Below are 17,478 nucleotides of genomic sequence, written 5' to 3'. Positions count from 1 at the left end.
TTCATCCGGGAACAACAGACTTCTGCATGTACCGTACAGAAGTCATGCACAAACACAGGTCAATTAACCCAAGAGACCATCAAGATTTCACCGTGGGCTTTGCTGCCATGTGCCTCTCAATCAATTTATCCACAAAAGCACGGATCTGCAGTTTTTAAATCATTGAAAAGGAACTTGGTAAGAAGAAACTAATTTCACTGCATCATATATTATATTTCTTAATGAAAAAACTTCTGTTCATTTCCTGGCGCAAATTGATGTACAGTAAAAAAACTTTCAGGATAGCATGTACAAAAATTTCAAGTTGCCAACAATTTTGTATTCTCTTTGCTCGTCAGGTGAAGAAAGCCGTTGGAAAATATTTCAAAAATCAGCCAGGAAATCACTTTAATGACTCAAAAAAAAACTCATTAAAGTAAGCATGGAAAGACAAATATGACTTATTATAACAAAAAAAATGGAAGAATACCTTGTTCCTGCGCTTGAAATCAAGAAACTCATAAACAGCCATGGCTTTTTCTGAGTCTGTGGCGAGCTCCATGACCTGAAAATTGAATTCCCCAAAAATTTAAGACTGTAAATAAAAACAATAAGAATAGTTGCAAAACTGAGTTCAACAAAATTGCAACAAAATTTGACTTGAAACATTGGTATATTTTCTGTTTAGTATGACAGGAAGGAAAAATGAAAAATGACTAACTTTGGTAGCACTTTTCTTCATGATTGACTTGTATCCCTCTCTATCTATCTTTTTAGCTTTATAAAGAGGCATAAGCAATGATGCCACATAATCGACAACCGCCTGCTTAATATTATCTGCTCCTCGATGATGATTTTTTAACGACTCCTTGTTCACGGTAACTTGGGAAACAGAGCCCTCATTCAGAGGTCCTTCATGCTTCCAGCTGTGTTTTCTTGAAGTCGTATTTGAATCTTCCTCGTCATGTATATACGGTTCTGGATGGAAGAAATCAGGGTCTGCTGCAGCTGCTTGAGATTGCCACATCTCAATGGCATGATAATCCTTTATCCCAGCACTACCAGCTGTATCAACCCATGCTCTTGTATAAAGACTGCTGTCGACAGCAGCACTCTCTCCTGAGTGCTCTCTGAAATTTGTTTGACTACCAGTCTCATTTGGATTGCTCCGCTGGGAGAGGTTATCGATTGACATTCTTGAACTATCAATATTGACGCAAGCGGCAGAGAAATCAACAGACCAGTCCCTAACTTTGCAGTTTCTTGAGTCGATTTCTGATATACAATCTTGTCTACCCAAAACACCACCTGACCACTTCCTCCTAAAATCATACTCATCCATTTGAGGGTACTGCTCCCGTCGAGCAAACTTATGAAATGAGGGAATCTTGGGAAGCTGAAGCAGAGTACCACTCTTGGCTTCTGAAGATGCATATGCCTACAATGAACAACGATAACTAAATTCCTGTAGAACAAAATGGCACAAATAGGAAGGGGATAGGCAGTACTATATCACACTAAATTGAGTAGAGTCAAGGGAGACAAACCTCGGCAGCTGCAAGTGCTGCTGCACGGGCTGCTTCAGCAGCAGCAATGGCAGCTCGTTCTGCTTCTGTCACAGCAACGTCATTCTCCTTTAGCTCAGAATGTGGTCTGCCAGTTGAACCTCTAAGCCTTGACGAATTAATCTCCGATTTTGAGGAATTTTCTGTTTCACCCTTAATGGTTTTGCCATTCACTTTCTTACCATTTGCATTCAAAGGCAAATGGCTTGCGGTCGATGCTGAATCCTGTAAGCTTCCTTTGTGCTCTGAACCACCATGAAATGTGTGTAGAGGCGGCTTACCAGAAGATGGATCTCTAATTGGTTTTCTCCTCAATGCATCTGCAGCAGTTGCTTGCCTTGACAACTTCAACGCACCATTGGAAGCTTTTTCCTTGCGGAAAACTTCAAGCCACACGTTAACCAGCTGACTTGCTATGGCACGTATATCACGGCTTGTATGTACACAAACTTTTTCTCGTACAGTTTTCCCAATGCCTGCACCAACAAACAAGAGATTAACTAATTTTGAAGAAATACATTCTAATGATTATGATACCCATTAATGCACATAGGAAAGCCAGTAGATAAAGATCGAGAAATAAAGAGACAATACCAGACAAGCGCACAGCCAGTAGGTCTGTTGAAACAAGCACAAGGAGCCGAACACAATGCCGCAAGAGTTGAGTCCCAGCCTTCCCCATCGAGTCCTGTTATAGCAAGGAAATTTATACCCTCAGAAAAACAAAATCTCCAAGAAAGCAAACATTGGATGCTATCAACAACAAAATATGTGTGAGTCAACATATTGTGAATTCATATTTGATTGAATGATGATAAATATGGATGCAGAATTACCAGTATCCACGAGTTGAGAGTAGTCAGCCCTTCTTTGGTGCCAGCAAAGGACTTCAAGGTTTCAACAGGAAGACTCAATAACTCTTTGGCCAGATGTAACCTTCCTTTGGTAGTCTTTGCATTAAAGAACATGTCCTGGAGTAGGGCCTCCTTGTTCGTGTAAAGGACATCTGAAAGTTCAACCGCATCAAGTCTCCTTGTTATGTCTCTAACTTCAGCCCTTTCAGAATCTGATTGTCTCTGAATACCTGCAATGGCGTCTGCTTCTGCTGTGTAATCATTTCCAGTAGTCAGTATGTCAATTATACGCACTGCCTCCCGGAGGCCACTCATCATCGCACCACCAACAGTGTCGGGATGCTCCTTGCAGGTAGCTTCACCAGCAAAAAATAGGCAGTTCTCAACAGGTCTCCCTAGTATATCATAATCTTCCCCCGAAGCTCCAACAGCAACATATGAGTAGGCACCGTAGCTGAAAGGATCCTTACCCCAATCTGTCACAACTGATGCAACAGGATCAGGTACTGAAGCCTCTCCAAACAATTTACGAAGAACCACTATTGCATGGTTAACATGTTCAGAAGAGCTCATATTTTGCCCATCTATAGCTGCCTTACCAACCACTAAGGCTATGAGAACAGGAGCCCCGACGGTTTTCTTGACATTCCAGAACATAAAGCACTGGCCCCTCAGTTCTGTTTCCTCAGCAGTTGCTCCAAAGTAATCCACAGAATCATCCCAAAAGACATCTGGAAATTCCAAAACTACCTTATTAAGAACTCCAAACCCAAGCCGCAGAATGGAAGAATGTTTCCAGTGGGGCAATGGTGGGGAAAATTTGATGGTTTCTGCTTTTAAGCACCCAAGAGGCACTGTAATCAAAATTGCATCTCCTGAAAAATCGCTGCCATTAGATGTGGAAACCTTGACTTTGTTACACCGGTTAGTGTTCAATTCAGTGTCTTTGGTGCCATATGAAATATCAGTGACTACATGATTCAAGTGAATTTGAAGTCCTTCTCCAAGAGACTCAACAACAGTGCTGTAACCACCTTTAATCATGCAGTGAGCTCCTCCAAAGCCACCATAAACATCATCCTGGTTCCAGTTGGGGAGAGATACCTCCTTCAGCGGAGCAGCACAACCATATTCCAAATTGGCAAAATGCCAATCCATGACCCTCCTCTCAAGAGGGCTCAAAAGCTCTAGCTTTTGACAACTTTCCTCAGCTCTATCAATAATTTTTTTGGCATCAATGAAACCATCCATTAAACCATACAGTTCTTTTTCTTCAACACTGGTCGCTGTTTTTGCCATACGACGCCTCTTGAGGGCATGTTCCAAACCTTTCTCGAGAGACATTCTTGTCTGTTCTCCCTCCTGTGCAACAAGCAATACCATGTCATCAAGAAGGCTGTTGAACTCTGCTTCCAATGCTTCATCCAGATCTGCAGGAACCTTTTCACCTGTTGCAATGTCATAAAGAGGGCAATCACTGTTTAAGACAGTCAACTCAAGGCCCAGCTGTGCACAAACCAAAGAGGAGGGGTCTGGTCGTCTTTCAGTCGCCCAATCAGCCTCAACACCAGTTATAATGCTAGCACCAAGATCCACAGGAACTGATAGAGATGACCTGTCTGTATAAACACGGCCCCCTATCCTACTCCTAGCTTCCAATATAGTGACTGAAAAGCCCTGACGTTGCAAGTGGCGTGCAGCAGTTAATCCAGCAGGACCAGCACCTATGACAATGATCTTCTTTTTCACTTCCACACAGCATTGCGGATTATTATTCCTCACTGCATGATCTTGTGATGCACACTGAGTACTGTGTGATACATTCTTTAACTCTGGAGTTTCAAGAGGGATGCCTCCATCACCCAATGTCTCACTAACTGGATCACTACTTGAAACATCCATATTGTCCAATTTACTTTGTAACCTTGCATCAACACTGGTGTTTTCCGGGTGATCAGCCTCACACTCAGCATGGTTTTTTGTATTGGACAATTCCAATGCCGCTGTGGTTACAAGCCCGTTGTCTTTTGTGACTTCCTGAGTCAAGTTGTCACTTTTAATTATGACACCACTCTTCGCATCAATTTTAGTTTTAGAACTCTTAACCTGGCCTGTGATAAAGGAAACTCCATCCTCTGAATCAGCAACTGAAACCCCAAAAATTTCCTCAAAATTTTTTTCTCTCAGAATTTTATAGTCATGCTTGGGACCAGATTCTGCTTTATCCTTCTCACGAGCAATTCCAATATTTATATAGCCCTGTCCAAGTTTTCATACATTGGAAAGATGAGACAAACTAATAATGCAATCCTCCCCTAGGAAATGCAAGAATGAAAACACACTAGGAAAAGAAGAAGAAGATTGATCAATATTGAACTGGCACATATAAAAATCCATAAAAGGCTTTATAGACTTACACTGAGATCGAGGAATGTATAAATATCCCTAATTAGGGAAGCACGAGGTGGTTCATCCGCACAAGCAGTATATGTTACCCCACAGTCAGCGAGAGGCAAAATTCGACTAACATCTTTATTCCACAGAGCAAGGATCTGATTCCTGTATTGCACCAAGCAGTGATTAACTAAACAAGGTAGAGCTTATCAGGCAAAACAATTAAACCAGAAGAAAAAACATTTGAACTACATTGAAAAATTGATATAATATTTTCATTCAAAAGAAGAGAAGACCACACCTCCAAACTTGGACACAACCACTTAAAGAAGAGAAAAAAAAATCTAAACCAAAATGCCAATAATACAAACATAAATATACCATCAATTTTATTAATGTCAACTTAAGTAAAGCGGCATCAAAATTTAAAAAGAAAACTCGACCCTCCAAACAGAACTTAGCATTAGTAGGATGCGAAAGAAAACCAAAACATTTGAATAATTAGTAAGAATTGTCAAGTAAAATGGATAAAGTAACAGCTATAATTAGTATCAAGTACAAATTTCTGAAAGATTGTGATTTGCACAAGAAACCCCTATCATATGCAGGTTTCAGAATTAACTACTAACCTGCATCCCAAATAGTCCTGAACCCCACCTCTGCGCTTCAAGATCTCCTTGAATTTGATCTTCTCAACAGGACCAACTGCATGAGCTTTAAGACCAGCAGACACTGCTGCAGCCTCACCACTTTCAGATTCTGTACCAATACTTGAAGAGGAATCAAACTTCACTCTCAAATTGTCACTATCCAAACTTTGATCATTTATCAATACCTCCCAATCAGCATCCCCCTCATAAGCCATGTCTCCATGCCTACGCTTTCTAACAATGCGCCCCACACGCTGGACAGCTGATAGCTTAGTGTTTTTGTTTTCAACATCTGGTAGAGATGCTGTGTCTTCTGGGAAACTCTCATTTTCATCAGCCTCTTCACTAGTGATAAGATGATCATGATTTAGAACATCATTTTCCTCACGCAAAGGACCAGAAGCAAGGCCAGGATTCTTAGTGTAAGAAATTAGACCATTACAATTACCTCCCATAGAGCAGTTCTTCAATCCATCCTCAAAAGTTTGCATTTGCTGCGTCAAATGTTTTTTGTCTCCATCATTAACTTCATCTGAGTTGCATGGTCCCTCTTGAAAATTTGAACCAGAAGGATCCACTATGGCTTCATTGTTAATCAATTTGGAATCAAATCCTGAATGTGAGTAGAGAGGAACTCGATCTTCTGAAACGACTTTGTAGGGCCTTTTATGCTTTTTATCATCGAATGTCTCTTGATTTTCCCTGTGACGGTTAGAGGCTCTGTCATCAAAACTTTGACCTTCATCTTCCTTACACTGATCAGAGGAATCCAATGGATTTGAACAAGCCAAAGGCATGGTGTTCAACCCATCCTCCAAAACCTTAGAACCACTCTTCTCTTTAGGACTTGAAGAGGCACGAGAATTCATAATCAAACCAGATTGTGACTTCCGGGAAAATGCTGATAATGAATCTTCCGGATGATGATCCAAAAGGCAATTAGAACCTTCACCAAATCCCAGAGACCCTGAAATCTTGGGTCTCTTTCCCTTTCCATTAAGCTTGTTTTCTACCTCTATATTGATAGTTACATCAGATCCATCATCACCCATAACAGGATCTTTCTCTAAAACCCTTGACACCGATTTTCCATCCAAACCCCCGTCGTCCACGTACCCATTAGAGGACCGATCCACAGACTGTACATCATCCAAAGCAAAACTCCTACCCCTCATAGTTCCAGTCCCATAATCTTTCTTGGGACCCTTCAACTTCTTCCTCAAACTTGCCAAAGTATCATCCAGGCCCCCCAAATCCTCTTCTTCATCGTCAACCATCTTGCCCCTTTCGCCGCCACCCTTAACCTTCTTAAGGTTTCTCTGCCTCTTCGACTTCAAAAGTGACCCAATTGGCTCATCATCCTCAGAATCAACCATATTCGCCTTGACAAACTTCGATCTTATCTTAAGGCCGGACTTCTTCTCCTCCCCATCCATTTTGTCAACCATATCTTTTTACGAAAACGGAGTCTTTCATAACCCTAATCCAACTTCAGTGCCCAAATCAGGGAAACCAATCATCACCTTCCACTTCTCTATTGTCAAAAAATTAAAGCTCATGATTCACATGCACCCCGCCCTTGAGCAATTCAGCTACAATCATCATAATTTGAAAACACACCTAGAAATCCGAACACCCATCAAATCGCAGACAATCACAAACATTCACAATTCTAAAACTTGCAAAATTCAAATCCTCGATAAGCTTCTGCCAACGAGTAAGCTCCTCTCCGCCCTCTGCCAATGGCCTCCCTCTACTCTTAAGTCCTCAATCGAGAAATTCTACCATTGAAAATACAGAAAGAAAAAAGAAAAAAAAGGAATTAAAAAAAATATAAAATCTACCTAGGGTTTTTCATCCAGTTACTAAGCCCTAATGAGAGGATAAGAGCGGGGTGGCGGAGGTCAGACCTGTGTGCGGAGGAGCTCTACCGCGGTGGCGTTAATGGATTCGTCGAAGGGAGTGAAGTGCGCACGTTAGCGTCGCGTAGGAAAATTGGGAAGGTCTGCTGTATAAAGTGCGCCGCGGGAGAAATTAAACGGGGTGGAAATAAAAAGAAAAGGAAAATAAAAATGGGAACGTATTGGGGAGGGATTTTTTGCCCGACAAGATTTGTACGAGAGAAATGAGAGTGTCTGTGGGAGCAGACACCTACGGATGGCACCACTTAATTATGATTCTTTTCTAAATAATTATTATTTAGTAATCTAATTGCCATTTTGGAAGGGAAAAACACACCATACAAGTATCTTTTATAGTTTAATAACGTTAACATCAATTGTCTATTTGTGAGTATTTGGTAATGTGAGAGCACATGAAATCCTTAAATATGTTAGATTAACACATAAATAATCTAACTCTAATTAAAACATTAGGTCCTGCTACGTGAATAACTTAGTTTTAATATAATATCACAACGAGATCATCCAACTCAAAATTAATTGTTGATTCATGAGCTAAGAGATTCAAAATCTGTTAAACGCTCATGTTGGGCTCTCATGTTTTGATACGTGATGCTCCCTCAATAGTACAAAATACTTCATCAGAATTCAAGTATTTCATAACATGCATTTTTATACTGCCAAACTTTTAATTGATATTAGTCGTGTATTTCTAGCCTTCTAAAAGATATATTTTCATATAAATGTTGAGGTGAATTCATATACCATTTAAAAGATTGGGTTAGATTCTTGATTGTGAAAATGAATTTATATATGTCATGACGTCGATGGCGAGAGCAACTAATCTCTTTCTAAATTTTTGTTAGAAAAAAGAATTTATATTCTCTTGCTTAAATTGGAAAATGAAAAGATTCTATAACTTCACAAGTCAATGCACCTAATAAGTGATTACAGAATTGTTAACCCAAAAAACAAAAGTGGTTACAAAACTATCTAAATACCCAGTAAAGAATCGACTACGTGAGCAGTAGCCCCTAAACTATTTATTTTCTTACATGTTATATAAGGGGTCGTATTTCATCAAAATTTTAATTGAATTCATAAAAATTCACTGGTATTCAATAAAAATTTTAAAGGAGTTCAAAACTTCGCATAAATTTGGATATATTTATTTCGACATTATAAGTAGGAAAGTGTTATTAACATTTCAAAAATTTTATTCTACACTCCTTATATTTTTTTTCTAACATAGAAAATTTGAAGTGTAGAATGAAACTTTTAAAATTCTAATAACGTAACCTATAAAATTAGGAGGGGACACAAATCGGACCAGTCGGATGCTCTCATGGGGAACGGGACGGCCCATCTTCTAATAATAGTAAAAAGCCCACAAACAGCAAGCTATGATTTGTCGTTCATACTACATAGAATTCCAACTTCTGGTGCGTTCCTCTTCTTCCTTCGGTAGAACGGAGCACGACTGGCGCTGCCCAACCCAAGTTTACAGGTATGCTTATATATTGGGATAATTTCAAATTTATGAAGGTGTTTAATTTGGTTTGAAAATTCAATTGAATTGGTGTTTGAAAATTCATGGTCCTCGTTTTCACTCCTCAGCAGTCAGCTTCTCCACCGAGCGCCGGACTTGGGAAAGCAGTTCCGATGAGCAGCAAGCAGAGACGGCCGCCGGACCCAGTGGCGGTTCTGAGGGGCCACCGTGCCTCCGTCATGGACCTCTCTTTTCATCCTTCCCAACCACTCCTGTTCACCGGGTACGATTCAGTACACTTATGCAACCTACCCTTTTGTTATCATTTCTCAAAAATTAAAAATTTGGTGCCTTTTTTTTGTTCTAGTTCATCGGATGGCGAACTGAGGATTTGGGATACTATCCAGCATCGGACTGTATCATCAGCTGGGTAATTTTAATACCAATTTTTCGTTTTATTTTTATGATTATAAAGTTCATATCTTTTTTTGTTTTTGGAATGAAAAGTAAAAATTTATTTGCAACTTTTCAGGGTGCATAATGCAGCACATGGTATTGCTTCTGTTGCTTGTACTGCCAACAGAGTTATCAGGTGATTTTCTTTTCATTTTTTCTACTTTTGTTTATTTATTGGCTACACACACACACACACACACACACACACACTTTCTGTATTAGTAGTAGAATTGAATTTGAAAATGTTGGTGCAGCCAGGGCAGGGATGGGACGGTTAAATGTTGGGATATTGAAGGTGGAGGTCTGCACAGGTTCTTAGCTAATTCCCATAATTGTAGCCTATAGTTATTCGGTTTCCATTGTACACTGCTTCATTTGTTATTTTGGATCATGGCATGTGCCTCATTACTTTTGAACCTTGATATCGCCTTGGTAGGACTCCGTCTGTTACAATCAAGACAAACTCTTACCACTTTTGTAAACTTTCCTTGGTGAAGAGGCCTCAATCTTGTTCTACACAAGTGGATGGGGTTAAGTGTCATGATGGAGAGGACAGAAGGGTTAGGGGGACCACTGATGAAGATACTCTAGATGATAGTAGAGACAATGTTGAAGGGAATCTGCCTGAGCATCCCAGCGCCTTTGAAGGTTTATTTAAACTTGAAACTGATATTCCGGTCAGGAGTGTTTTCTGTGCACCTTAGCTACTTTCTCGCAGGAGATGAAGGCTTAGACTTTAGATATATCTGTTAGTACTGTATTTTCAATTTGTTTTCTCTTTATTGCTCTGTGATAGTTGAGAAACAAGAATGTTGATAGACGTTTTTTTAAAACAGAAAATACTCAAGATGAATTATCTAAATATGTCGCTGTAGCAGGGGAGCAAACTTCTGAGGTTTGTATCTAACCTTGAGTATGTCTAGTTTGATTTTCATTTTTGAAGCCCCGATTACTCACTACCTTCATGTGGTTTGCAAAGGTTGAGATTTGGGATCTTAATACTGCAGAAAGGTTTGCACAGCTTCCTCAAAGCTGCTTTGGTGGTTCCCCGGGTATTTCTTCCAAGGAGAGAGGTCCATTTCTAATTCTTTCAACATTTTGCTTACTAGTTTCCGGGTTTGATTGTGTTTCAGTTTATACCAGATGGTTTTGGGCCATCACTTTTCTGTTCGTCCTTCCTTGTTGGTTTCATCTACCTTTGACATATAGCCTTTGGTTCTTGGCAGGAATGTGCATGGCTATTCAAGCATTCTCACCATCTGAATCACAGGGATTCCTAAATGTCTTGGTTGGGTATATTCTTTTCACTTCTCATTTTCTATGTTTTATGAAGCCGAGTACCTGATCAAAATTTTGATAGAAATGTAGCTCATCCGTGTGTCTGTGGTTTTAATGATGTTTGACTTCATAATCGTCATCTACTCGTAGTAGAATCTCTTTTGTTTGTTCTGTGTGTCTGTTGTCAGACTCGATGAAGATCGCTCAAATTTGTTTTTCCTCATCTTCTTTCAAACCACTGTGCTTTTTCCTCATCTTCTTTCGAACCAATGTGCTTATGAAGGGTTGGTTAGAAATCATATGTCATGAGTTTCTTGACTAGTTGTCTGTAGGAATCTTAAAGCTCTTCAGGGTGTATGTAGTTCATTCGGTCAGAAGCATTTGATAACCCGGTTTGTCAGTTGTTGATGCACAATGTAAAAATGAGATGTGTGTATCATACATGAGTTATCCTTCCCTTTCTAACTTAGGGGGTACTGAATCGAGATGTGTATATAACAGGTCTTAAAGGTTGTTTATACAATGTGAGCGTGCACCCATATTGATTTTTGATTTTGTTTCTTTGTTCTACATGGTACAGTTATGAGGATGGTTCCATGCTTTGGTGGGATATTAGAAATCCGGGGGTTCCAATGACCTCTGTCAGGTTTCATTCAGAACCAGGTGAGAGACCTAGAATCCAAAGAACCCCATGCATTTATATTACTCTTTCTCATTTTGCCTTTTGAAATAAGCCGTGTTCTTCATGCATCTTTATCTGCAGTTCTAAGTCTATGCGTGGATGGGTCATGCAATGGTGGTATCTCAGGAGCTGCGGATGAGAAAGTTGTGCTGTATGGTTTGGATCCTGCAATGGTAACTTAGTCATGTCTGTAAGTTTGTAGGACTAGATGTTTTACAGCTCCTACCTCTGAACCTTAGAGTTGTTTCCCAGGTGTTTATCAATGAAAATGTTACCTTTTCATAAAAAAATCTTTAACTGCGGTCTGTATGTTCATGTAAACATGAGAGTATTGTTCACCATATTATTGTGAGGTTTTTAATACATAATTAATTGCAGTTAATGTGTAACCTGAAAGATTTCCAATATACAAAGAATTGGCTGTGAAAGTAGCTGAAGGCAACCAAGTCAAATATTCATGCTCTGATTTTGTGCCTGTTGCTTGTTTACTCTAATTGAAATTCAAGTCATACTTCATCTCTTTTGCCTTAATGTTGTGCTGTCCAACCCAGGGTACGTGTGTGATCAAGAAAGAAATTATTTTGGAACGACCTGGAATTTCAAGCACTTCCATTCGACCTGATGGTAAAATTTTTGCAACCGCTGGCTGGGACCACAGGTTTGGGAACAGAACTTTCATTTTGAGATTTGAAGTACATCTTGTAATTCATTCATAGCGGATCTGCATTCTTACGTCTTTTCTCCTTGCCCCTTATTCATTTTACATCTTGATGCCAGAGTGAGGGTATATAACTATCGTAAAGGAAATGCTTTGGCGATATTGAAGTATCACCATGCAACGGTATGATGTTCCTAGTAACACAAGAAATTAGATAGACAAAGATTCTCATTTTCGAGATTTTGCAGTTATTTCTCTAATTCGAGCTCTGGTGTTACCAAAAAAGGAAATATTGTCGATTACTTGGTCTGTTTGGTCACCTGTTTTGTTTCTCTGAAACCACCACTCCATCTGGCTTGGGTGTTTTTCTCACTAGCGAGGGCCTGATTATGCGGATTTTTCTTTTATTGCAGTGTAATGCCGTTTCTTATTCAGCCGATTGTAAGCTAATGGCATCTGCTTCAGAAGACACAACGGTGGCTTTATGGGAACTCTATCCTCCTCGAACTTAAAACGATACGGTCTGTATTGTACTATGGTCATGGGGTAAAATTCCCTCTAATTTAACAGAAAATCATTAGTAATCAGTATTGTTACAAATGTGTTCTTTCTGCTTGTGATGTTTTCGTTTGCTTCCCTTGGGTACCTTATTTAAGTTAAATTTTGGACTTCTTTATCACTTTAGGTGGCTGCTCCCGTCGTTCAATTTATTCTGAACAGATTTAGCGTCCGACATGAGTCGTCCATTCCAACTTGATGGCCTCATACTGTCTGAGCTTGTGCAATCTGAACAATGTGGTGTCTCTTTTTAGGATACGAAAACAACGTGGTTCGAGGTCCCTAACGAGTGAGTCTTCTACAAGGCACCCGAAAATTTAAGACCAACCTCATTTCCTTCCGCTCGAAGCATGACCTGCATCCCATGAGCCATTCATTAAGCAGCCTGGCTGGTTTAGTTGCTTATTAGTGACATCCTACACGAACAGATGATTTGCCTAAAAAAACTCATTCCACTCAGGTTTTGGCAAGAAAATTGCGTATTGGAGTGATGTTAAATTGTGCTAATTAAGTGATACCTAATTAGATGACATGTTTTGAAGAAGATAGTAAATATGGTTAAATTGGAGAAGATATAATGTAGATAACGGATTAAACTCTTACGAGATATAAAACTGACATGTTTGCGTTCGTCATGTCAATGTTAATATTAGAAAGTGTCATTTTACATGTTTAATTAAATAGTATCATTACTTGATTTTACAATAAACAATACGAATTAACACTTGACTTTTACTTTTATGCAACAACAACATCTAAGTCTTATCTCACTAAATGGAGTTGGTTGTATAAAATCTACAATGTTCCTACGCTCGATTTTGCAGCCAAGTCATCCGTTAGGTTGAATTTTAGTTATATAATCATGAAAAATTATTTTATAACATTGAAACAATATGTACAGTAGTAAGTTGAGATGTGAGAGGATTGAAGGTCTATGGTCGTCATGGTTACCATGCAATGCTGAGAAATATATAAGTTTAATGATCATGCATGCCGCAAACCTTTTAGGGTTTTTTCTGGTCCTCTATCTTTCACCAGAAAAATATTTCTAATTGCATTATATATTTTTGGCCCCTCCAACAGCAATGGTTTGGTTTGGTTTTGGTCTCCTGCTGGTAAAGCAAAATGCATGGGTGGTTATGGCATCTGGTGCTTATAGGTTCATGAATATATATGAAAGATTTGACTCGCATATTTTGGTGGTTAGCAAGCAGCACGGATGGCTGCTAAACATTCCTTTTGCAGGTTCATGAATTAAGAGCTTAATTTAATTTGAATGGATAATCTGCGTTTAATTAAATTGTTTGGTTGATGTACTCATTTCATTAATTATTGGAACTTTAACGAAAAACTTCGGTACTGTTCACATTAACGAAAAATTATTTTTTTACACTAAAAAGTCAATCTTGATACCATTCACTCTACCATTTATTTTGTTCTTATCGTTAAAACTCAAAGTTTTCAAGTCATTTTCATTAATTTTCCTTTAATTATATGTTAGGGCTCATTTCAGTATGTTTAAATAAAAACTAATTAAGCACTTAACTTAATATTCATGAGTGATTCAAAAGTGTTTTTACGAGGCAAAACCGTTAAAGTTAGTACTAGAATTCAAGTGTTTTTACAATTCATTAGCACTTTAAGTTTTTCTGTAAGTATCATAATCATTAGAAGTTTTCAGAAACCGGTTTTAATTAGCTCTTCTCTGTAAGCAACTCCTAAACATATTTTTAGCACTTTCGAAAACTACAAACACAAAGAAGAAGATATGATTGGCAAACAACAAAAATAGGTAAATGTTGACCAAAAGGACGAGTGAATGTGAGGAAGCTTTAACTAATTAAGGAATGTCAACGATATATAAAATACATATACGAATACGCATGGTGTATATGTAGAATAACAAGACGTGCTGTATTTTTCTATTTTGCACTGCCCGACCATTTGATAACAAATATAGAAAAATACATTATAAATTTAGTTGAAAAATGCATCTGTCTAAACCAAACCGTATCAAAGACATTCTGTTTGAGCCCCATCAACCGTATACATAATTATCCAAGTACACGAAAGAATATCTCATTTAATAACAAATATAAAAAAGAGATCATGACTTGACTTGTTCACATGTTTCTAACTGAATTAATCTATTCTAACACAAAATTTGAAAACCATGCAATCATATGTATCAAACAAATCAACGGTTATAATGTTAACAAGTAATACTCTCATAATCTATCTTCAGTTTTAGACAGAGAATCCCGTATCGATAATTTGAGAAACCAAATTACAACTTGTAATACATGGTACAATACCTAATTACATTGAAACATCTAGGATAGAACCTCGAAGTTTTCATGCATGGTTGGGGAGCTAGGTTTGACCAAAATAGGGCGTTAGATTAACGCAATGTAACATATAGATGTCAACCAAGTCCTGTTAACTACCTCAACCATAGATGAATTGGAACCTTGCAATATAATTATGTTGAAAGATTTTACAATTAATATAGGCCAAATGTCAAGAAACTTAAAAGAAATGCAATGGATATAACCAAATGATTTATATCTACTATAATTATATACGCGTTGATTAATTTCGTTCCTCTATGCAGTAAAATTGGGCAGGGATTATGACCAATCTGTACAATCGGAAAGTTATAATTTAAGTATCAAATTTGTTATTATCGTGAGAGTCGAATTTAATTAAGGTATCTTACTTATTCATAAATAAGATATATTGTATTAAATTATAATGCTAATGACACATGCCAAATTACCACTCAATATAGTGCTAATTAATGAAATATAAACTTGTTGATTAGAGGAGTACTCCCATATTTATTAGTTAGTTCCATGCACGATCAATAGGCCGCATCCAATTCACTAACAATTTTCATGAAAATAATCTAATGTCGTTCAGGATACATATAAAATATAAATATGTATATTCATTTAGTTATTTAATTAGGGCGAAATTAACATGTGGGTAGCTCGAAACCCTAGTATTTAAGGAGGGCCAGGTCGAGACTTGAGACAGACAGAACCACAGAGCTAGCTAATTAAGCACGGCTAAAGCACAAATTAAGCAAGCAAAATCCAAAAAGGAAAGAAAGAATGAAGCCAATTGCTAGTCTCTTTCTTTCATTTCTGTTGTTAATAATATTTCATGGGTTCTCTCGGACAACCCACGCTGCCGGTGGCAATTGGCAACTGTTGGCAACTATTGGTGTTTCCGCCATGCACATGCAACTCTTCAAAAATGACCGCATTGTCCTGTTCGACCGCACCGACTTCGGCAAATCCAACTTGTCCTTGCCCAACGGTAATTGCGTCAACAACGACTGCACCGCCCACTCTGCCGAGTTCGTCGTCCAGACAAAAGCCTTCCGCCCCCTCACGGTCTTATCTGACGTCTGGTGCTCCTCCGGCTCCATGGCCCCCAACGGAAACTTAATCCAAAGTGGAGGCTTCAATAGCGGAGAACGCCGCGTTAGAGTTTTCCAGCCTTGCACGGGTTGTGATTGGACGGAGATTGTAGACGGATTGGCCGTTCGCCGGTGGTACGCCACCAATCACGTTCTGCCCGATGGACGCCAGATTATCATTGGCGGCACGAAGCAGTTCAACTACGAGTTTTATCCCAAGACCGAGTCTACAAGCAATGCCTACAGCTTGCCGTTCCTTTCGCAGACCAATGACCCCGGCGAAGAAAACAATCTCTACCCTTTTGTTTTTCTCAACCCTGATGGCAACTTATTTATTTTCGCCAACAATCGAGCTATTTTGTTGGATTACATGAAGAACGTCGTGGTTAAAACCTATCCACAAATACCGGGTGGTGACCCGAGGTGTTACCCTAGCTCGGGTTCAGCCGTGTTGCTCCCGTTAAAAAACTTGACGGCTCCATCTGTTGAGGCTGAGGTTTTGGTTTGCGGTGGAGCTCCAAAAGGGTCTTTTGTCCAGGCAAATAAGGGTATTTTTGTGGAAGCTCTAAACACGTGCGCTCGGATCAAAATAACGGACCCTAATCCACAGTGGATTGTTGAAACCATGCCCCAAGCCAGAGTCATGGGTGACATGATATTGCTTCCAGACAGCACTGTTTTACTCATCAATGGTGCATCGTCTGGGGTAGCGGGATGGGAAATCGGGCGTAATCCAGTTCTCAATCCAGTTGTGTACCGACCTGATAATGCAGTCGGGTCACGCTTCGAACAGCAAAACCCCACCACCATACCGCGAATGTATCATTCCTCAGCTTTATTAGTACGCTGATGGTAGAGTGGTCGTTGGAGGTAGTAACCCCCATGATAAATACCAGTTTGGCAGTAACGTGCTTTTCCCAACAGAATTCAGATTGGAGGCATTTAGCCCTGAGTATCTTGACGCTAAGTACGCAGATTTGCGTCCTACAATCCTCACACCCCTAAACCAAGCCAAACTTCATTACGGAATAAAATTGACCATTCAGTTCTCGCTTACGGGCACGCTAGCAATGAATTCAGTGTCCGTGACAATGGTGGCGCCGCCTTTTAGCACACATTCATTCTCCATGAATCAAAGGCTGCTGGTTCTTGGTGCAGAGAACATACAACAGGTAGGGCCAACAACGTATCAAGCTCAAGTGACAACGCCGCCTTCAGGAAATCTTGCGCCTTCCGGATATTACATTTTGTATGTGGTTCATCAACAAATTCCAAGCGAGGGCATCTTTGTTCAAATTTACTGAGAAACGTGGAGGCACATTTTACAGTGCGTAGAGTTGCTTCCTCCGCTTCGGTTTTATTTCATTTCATTTCCAAAAAGAGAAACATGATTGATTATCAGGTTGAAAAAAAAAAAAAAATCTTCATGTACCCAGAGATCAAGCTAGCTAAGAGGCTAACTTGTCACATGTAATTTCGATCATAATTTGCAAGTTGTACTTTCAATTTTCTTTCGTATTTTGTCTTCTTTATTTTTTCTTCCGGAATTGTAAAGTTTTACATGTGAACTGATGAATAAAATTGAAC

At 39.1% G+C, this 17,478-nt stretch overlaps 2 protein-coding genes and 1 pseudogene across 5 annotated transcripts; 2 read left to right on the top strand and 1 right to left on the bottom strand.

Annotated features, from left to right (window-relative positions):
* Positions 1 to 2: 2 nt before the first annotated feature.
* On the bottom strand, positions 3 to 7,550 carry LOC103928180 (lysine-specific histone demethylase 1 homolog 3). Of its 2 annotated transcripts, XM_048577577.1 has the most exons (9): positions 7,353 to 7,550; positions 5,422 to 7,223; positions 4,816 to 4,957; positions 2,381 to 4,657; positions 2,139 to 2,232; positions 1,527 to 2,020; positions 701 to 1,417; positions 470 to 544; positions 3 to 145 (listed from the first exon to the last, which is right to left on the bottom strand). In XM_048577577.1, the coding sequence occupies exons 2-9, from the start codon at positions 6,888 to 6,890 to the stop codon at positions 80 to 82; spliced, it is 5,334 nt and encodes a 1,777-aa protein (XP_048433534.1). In that variant the 5' UTR covers positions 6,891 to 7,223; positions 7,353 to 7,550; the 3' UTR covers positions 3 to 79. The 2 variants fall into 2 exon arrangements, with proteins under 2 accessions (XP_048433534.1, XP_048433531.1); XM_048577574.1 differs by having other exon boundaries at positions 5,422 to 7,550.
* A 1,152-nt stretch (positions 7,551 to 8,702) lies between these two features.
* On the top strand, positions 8,703 to 13,020 carry LOC103928152 (protein DECREASED SIZE EXCLUSION LIMIT 1). Of its 3 annotated transcripts, XM_048577567.1 has the most exons (15): positions 8,703 to 8,850; positions 8,961 to 9,115; positions 9,200 to 9,262; positions 9,365 to 9,424; positions 9,543 to 9,599; positions 9,725 to 9,936; positions 10,125 to 10,183; positions 10,268 to 10,361; positions 10,515 to 10,581; positions 11,147 to 11,229; positions 11,330 to 11,421; positions 11,800 to 11,906; positions 12,026 to 12,089; positions 12,320 to 12,427; positions 12,592 to 13,020. In XM_048577567.1, the coding sequence occupies exons 2-14, from the start codon at positions 9,006 to 9,008 to the stop codon at positions 12,416 to 12,418; spliced, it is 1,167 nt and encodes a 388-aa protein (XP_048433524.1). In that variant the 5' UTR covers positions 8,703 to 8,850; positions 8,961 to 9,005; the 3' UTR covers positions 12,419 to 12,427; positions 12,592 to 13,020. The 3 variants fall into 3 exon arrangements, with proteins under 3 accessions (XP_048433524.1, XP_009335442.2, XP_009335447.2); XM_009337167.3 differs by lacking the exon at positions 12,592 to 13,020 and having other exon boundaries at positions 12,320 to 12,590; XM_009337172.3 differs by lacking the exon at positions 12,592 to 13,020 and having other exon boundaries at positions 8,719 to 8,850; positions 8,964 to 9,115; positions 12,320 to 12,590.
* Positions 13,021 to 15,580: 2,560 nt separating this feature from the next.
* LOC103929271 lies at positions 15,581 to 17,195 on the top strand (annotated as a pseudogene).
* Positions 17,196 to 17,478: the final 283 nt, after the last annotated feature.

This window comes from the organism of the source record quoted next, unplaced genomic scaffold, assembly GCF_019419815.1.
Source record: "Pyrus x bretschneideri cultivar Hongxiangsu unplaced genomic scaffold, Pyrus_bretschneideri_v1 Contig1, whole genome shotgun sequence".
Classification (NCBI taxonomy): domain Eukaryota; kingdom Viridiplantae; phylum Streptophyta; class Magnoliopsida; order Rosales; family Rosaceae; genus Pyrus; species Pyrus x bretschneideri.
Note: the sequence above shows the minus strand (reverse complement) of the source record. Positions and strands in the feature narration are given on the sequence as shown.

What these genes read in the sequence shown, in the direction of transcription:
- LOC103928180 (XM_048577574.1), bottom strand. Translation starts at nt 6,890, where the DNA reads ATGGTTGACAAAATGGATGGGGAGGAGAAGAAGTCCGGCCTTAAGATA. An exon ending in ACTGGCTGTGCGCTTGTCTG is followed by an intron (nt 2,021 to 2,138) that starts GTATTGTCTCTT and finishes TTGTTGGTGCAG; the next exon opens with GCATTGGGAAAACTGTACGA. An exon ending in CAGCACTTGCAGCTGCCGAG is followed by an intron (nt 1,418 to 1,526) that starts GTTTGTCTCCCT and finishes TGTTCATTGTAG; the next exon opens with GCATATGCATCTTCAGAAGC.
- LOC103928152 (XM_048577567.1), top strand. Translation starts at nt 9,006, where the DNA reads ATGAGCAGCAAGCAGAGACGGCCGCCGGACCCAGTGGCGGTTCTGAGG. An exon ending in GAAGGTGGAGGTCTGCACAG is followed by an intron (nt 9,600 to 9,724) that starts GTTCTTAGCTAA and finishes TCGCCTTGGTAG; the next exon opens with GACTCCGTCTGTTACAATCA. An exon ending in CAGGGGAGCAAACTTCTGAG is followed by an intron (nt 10,184 to 10,267) that starts GTTTGTATCTAA and finishes TGGTTTGCAAAG; the next exon opens with GTTGAGATTTGGGATCTTAA.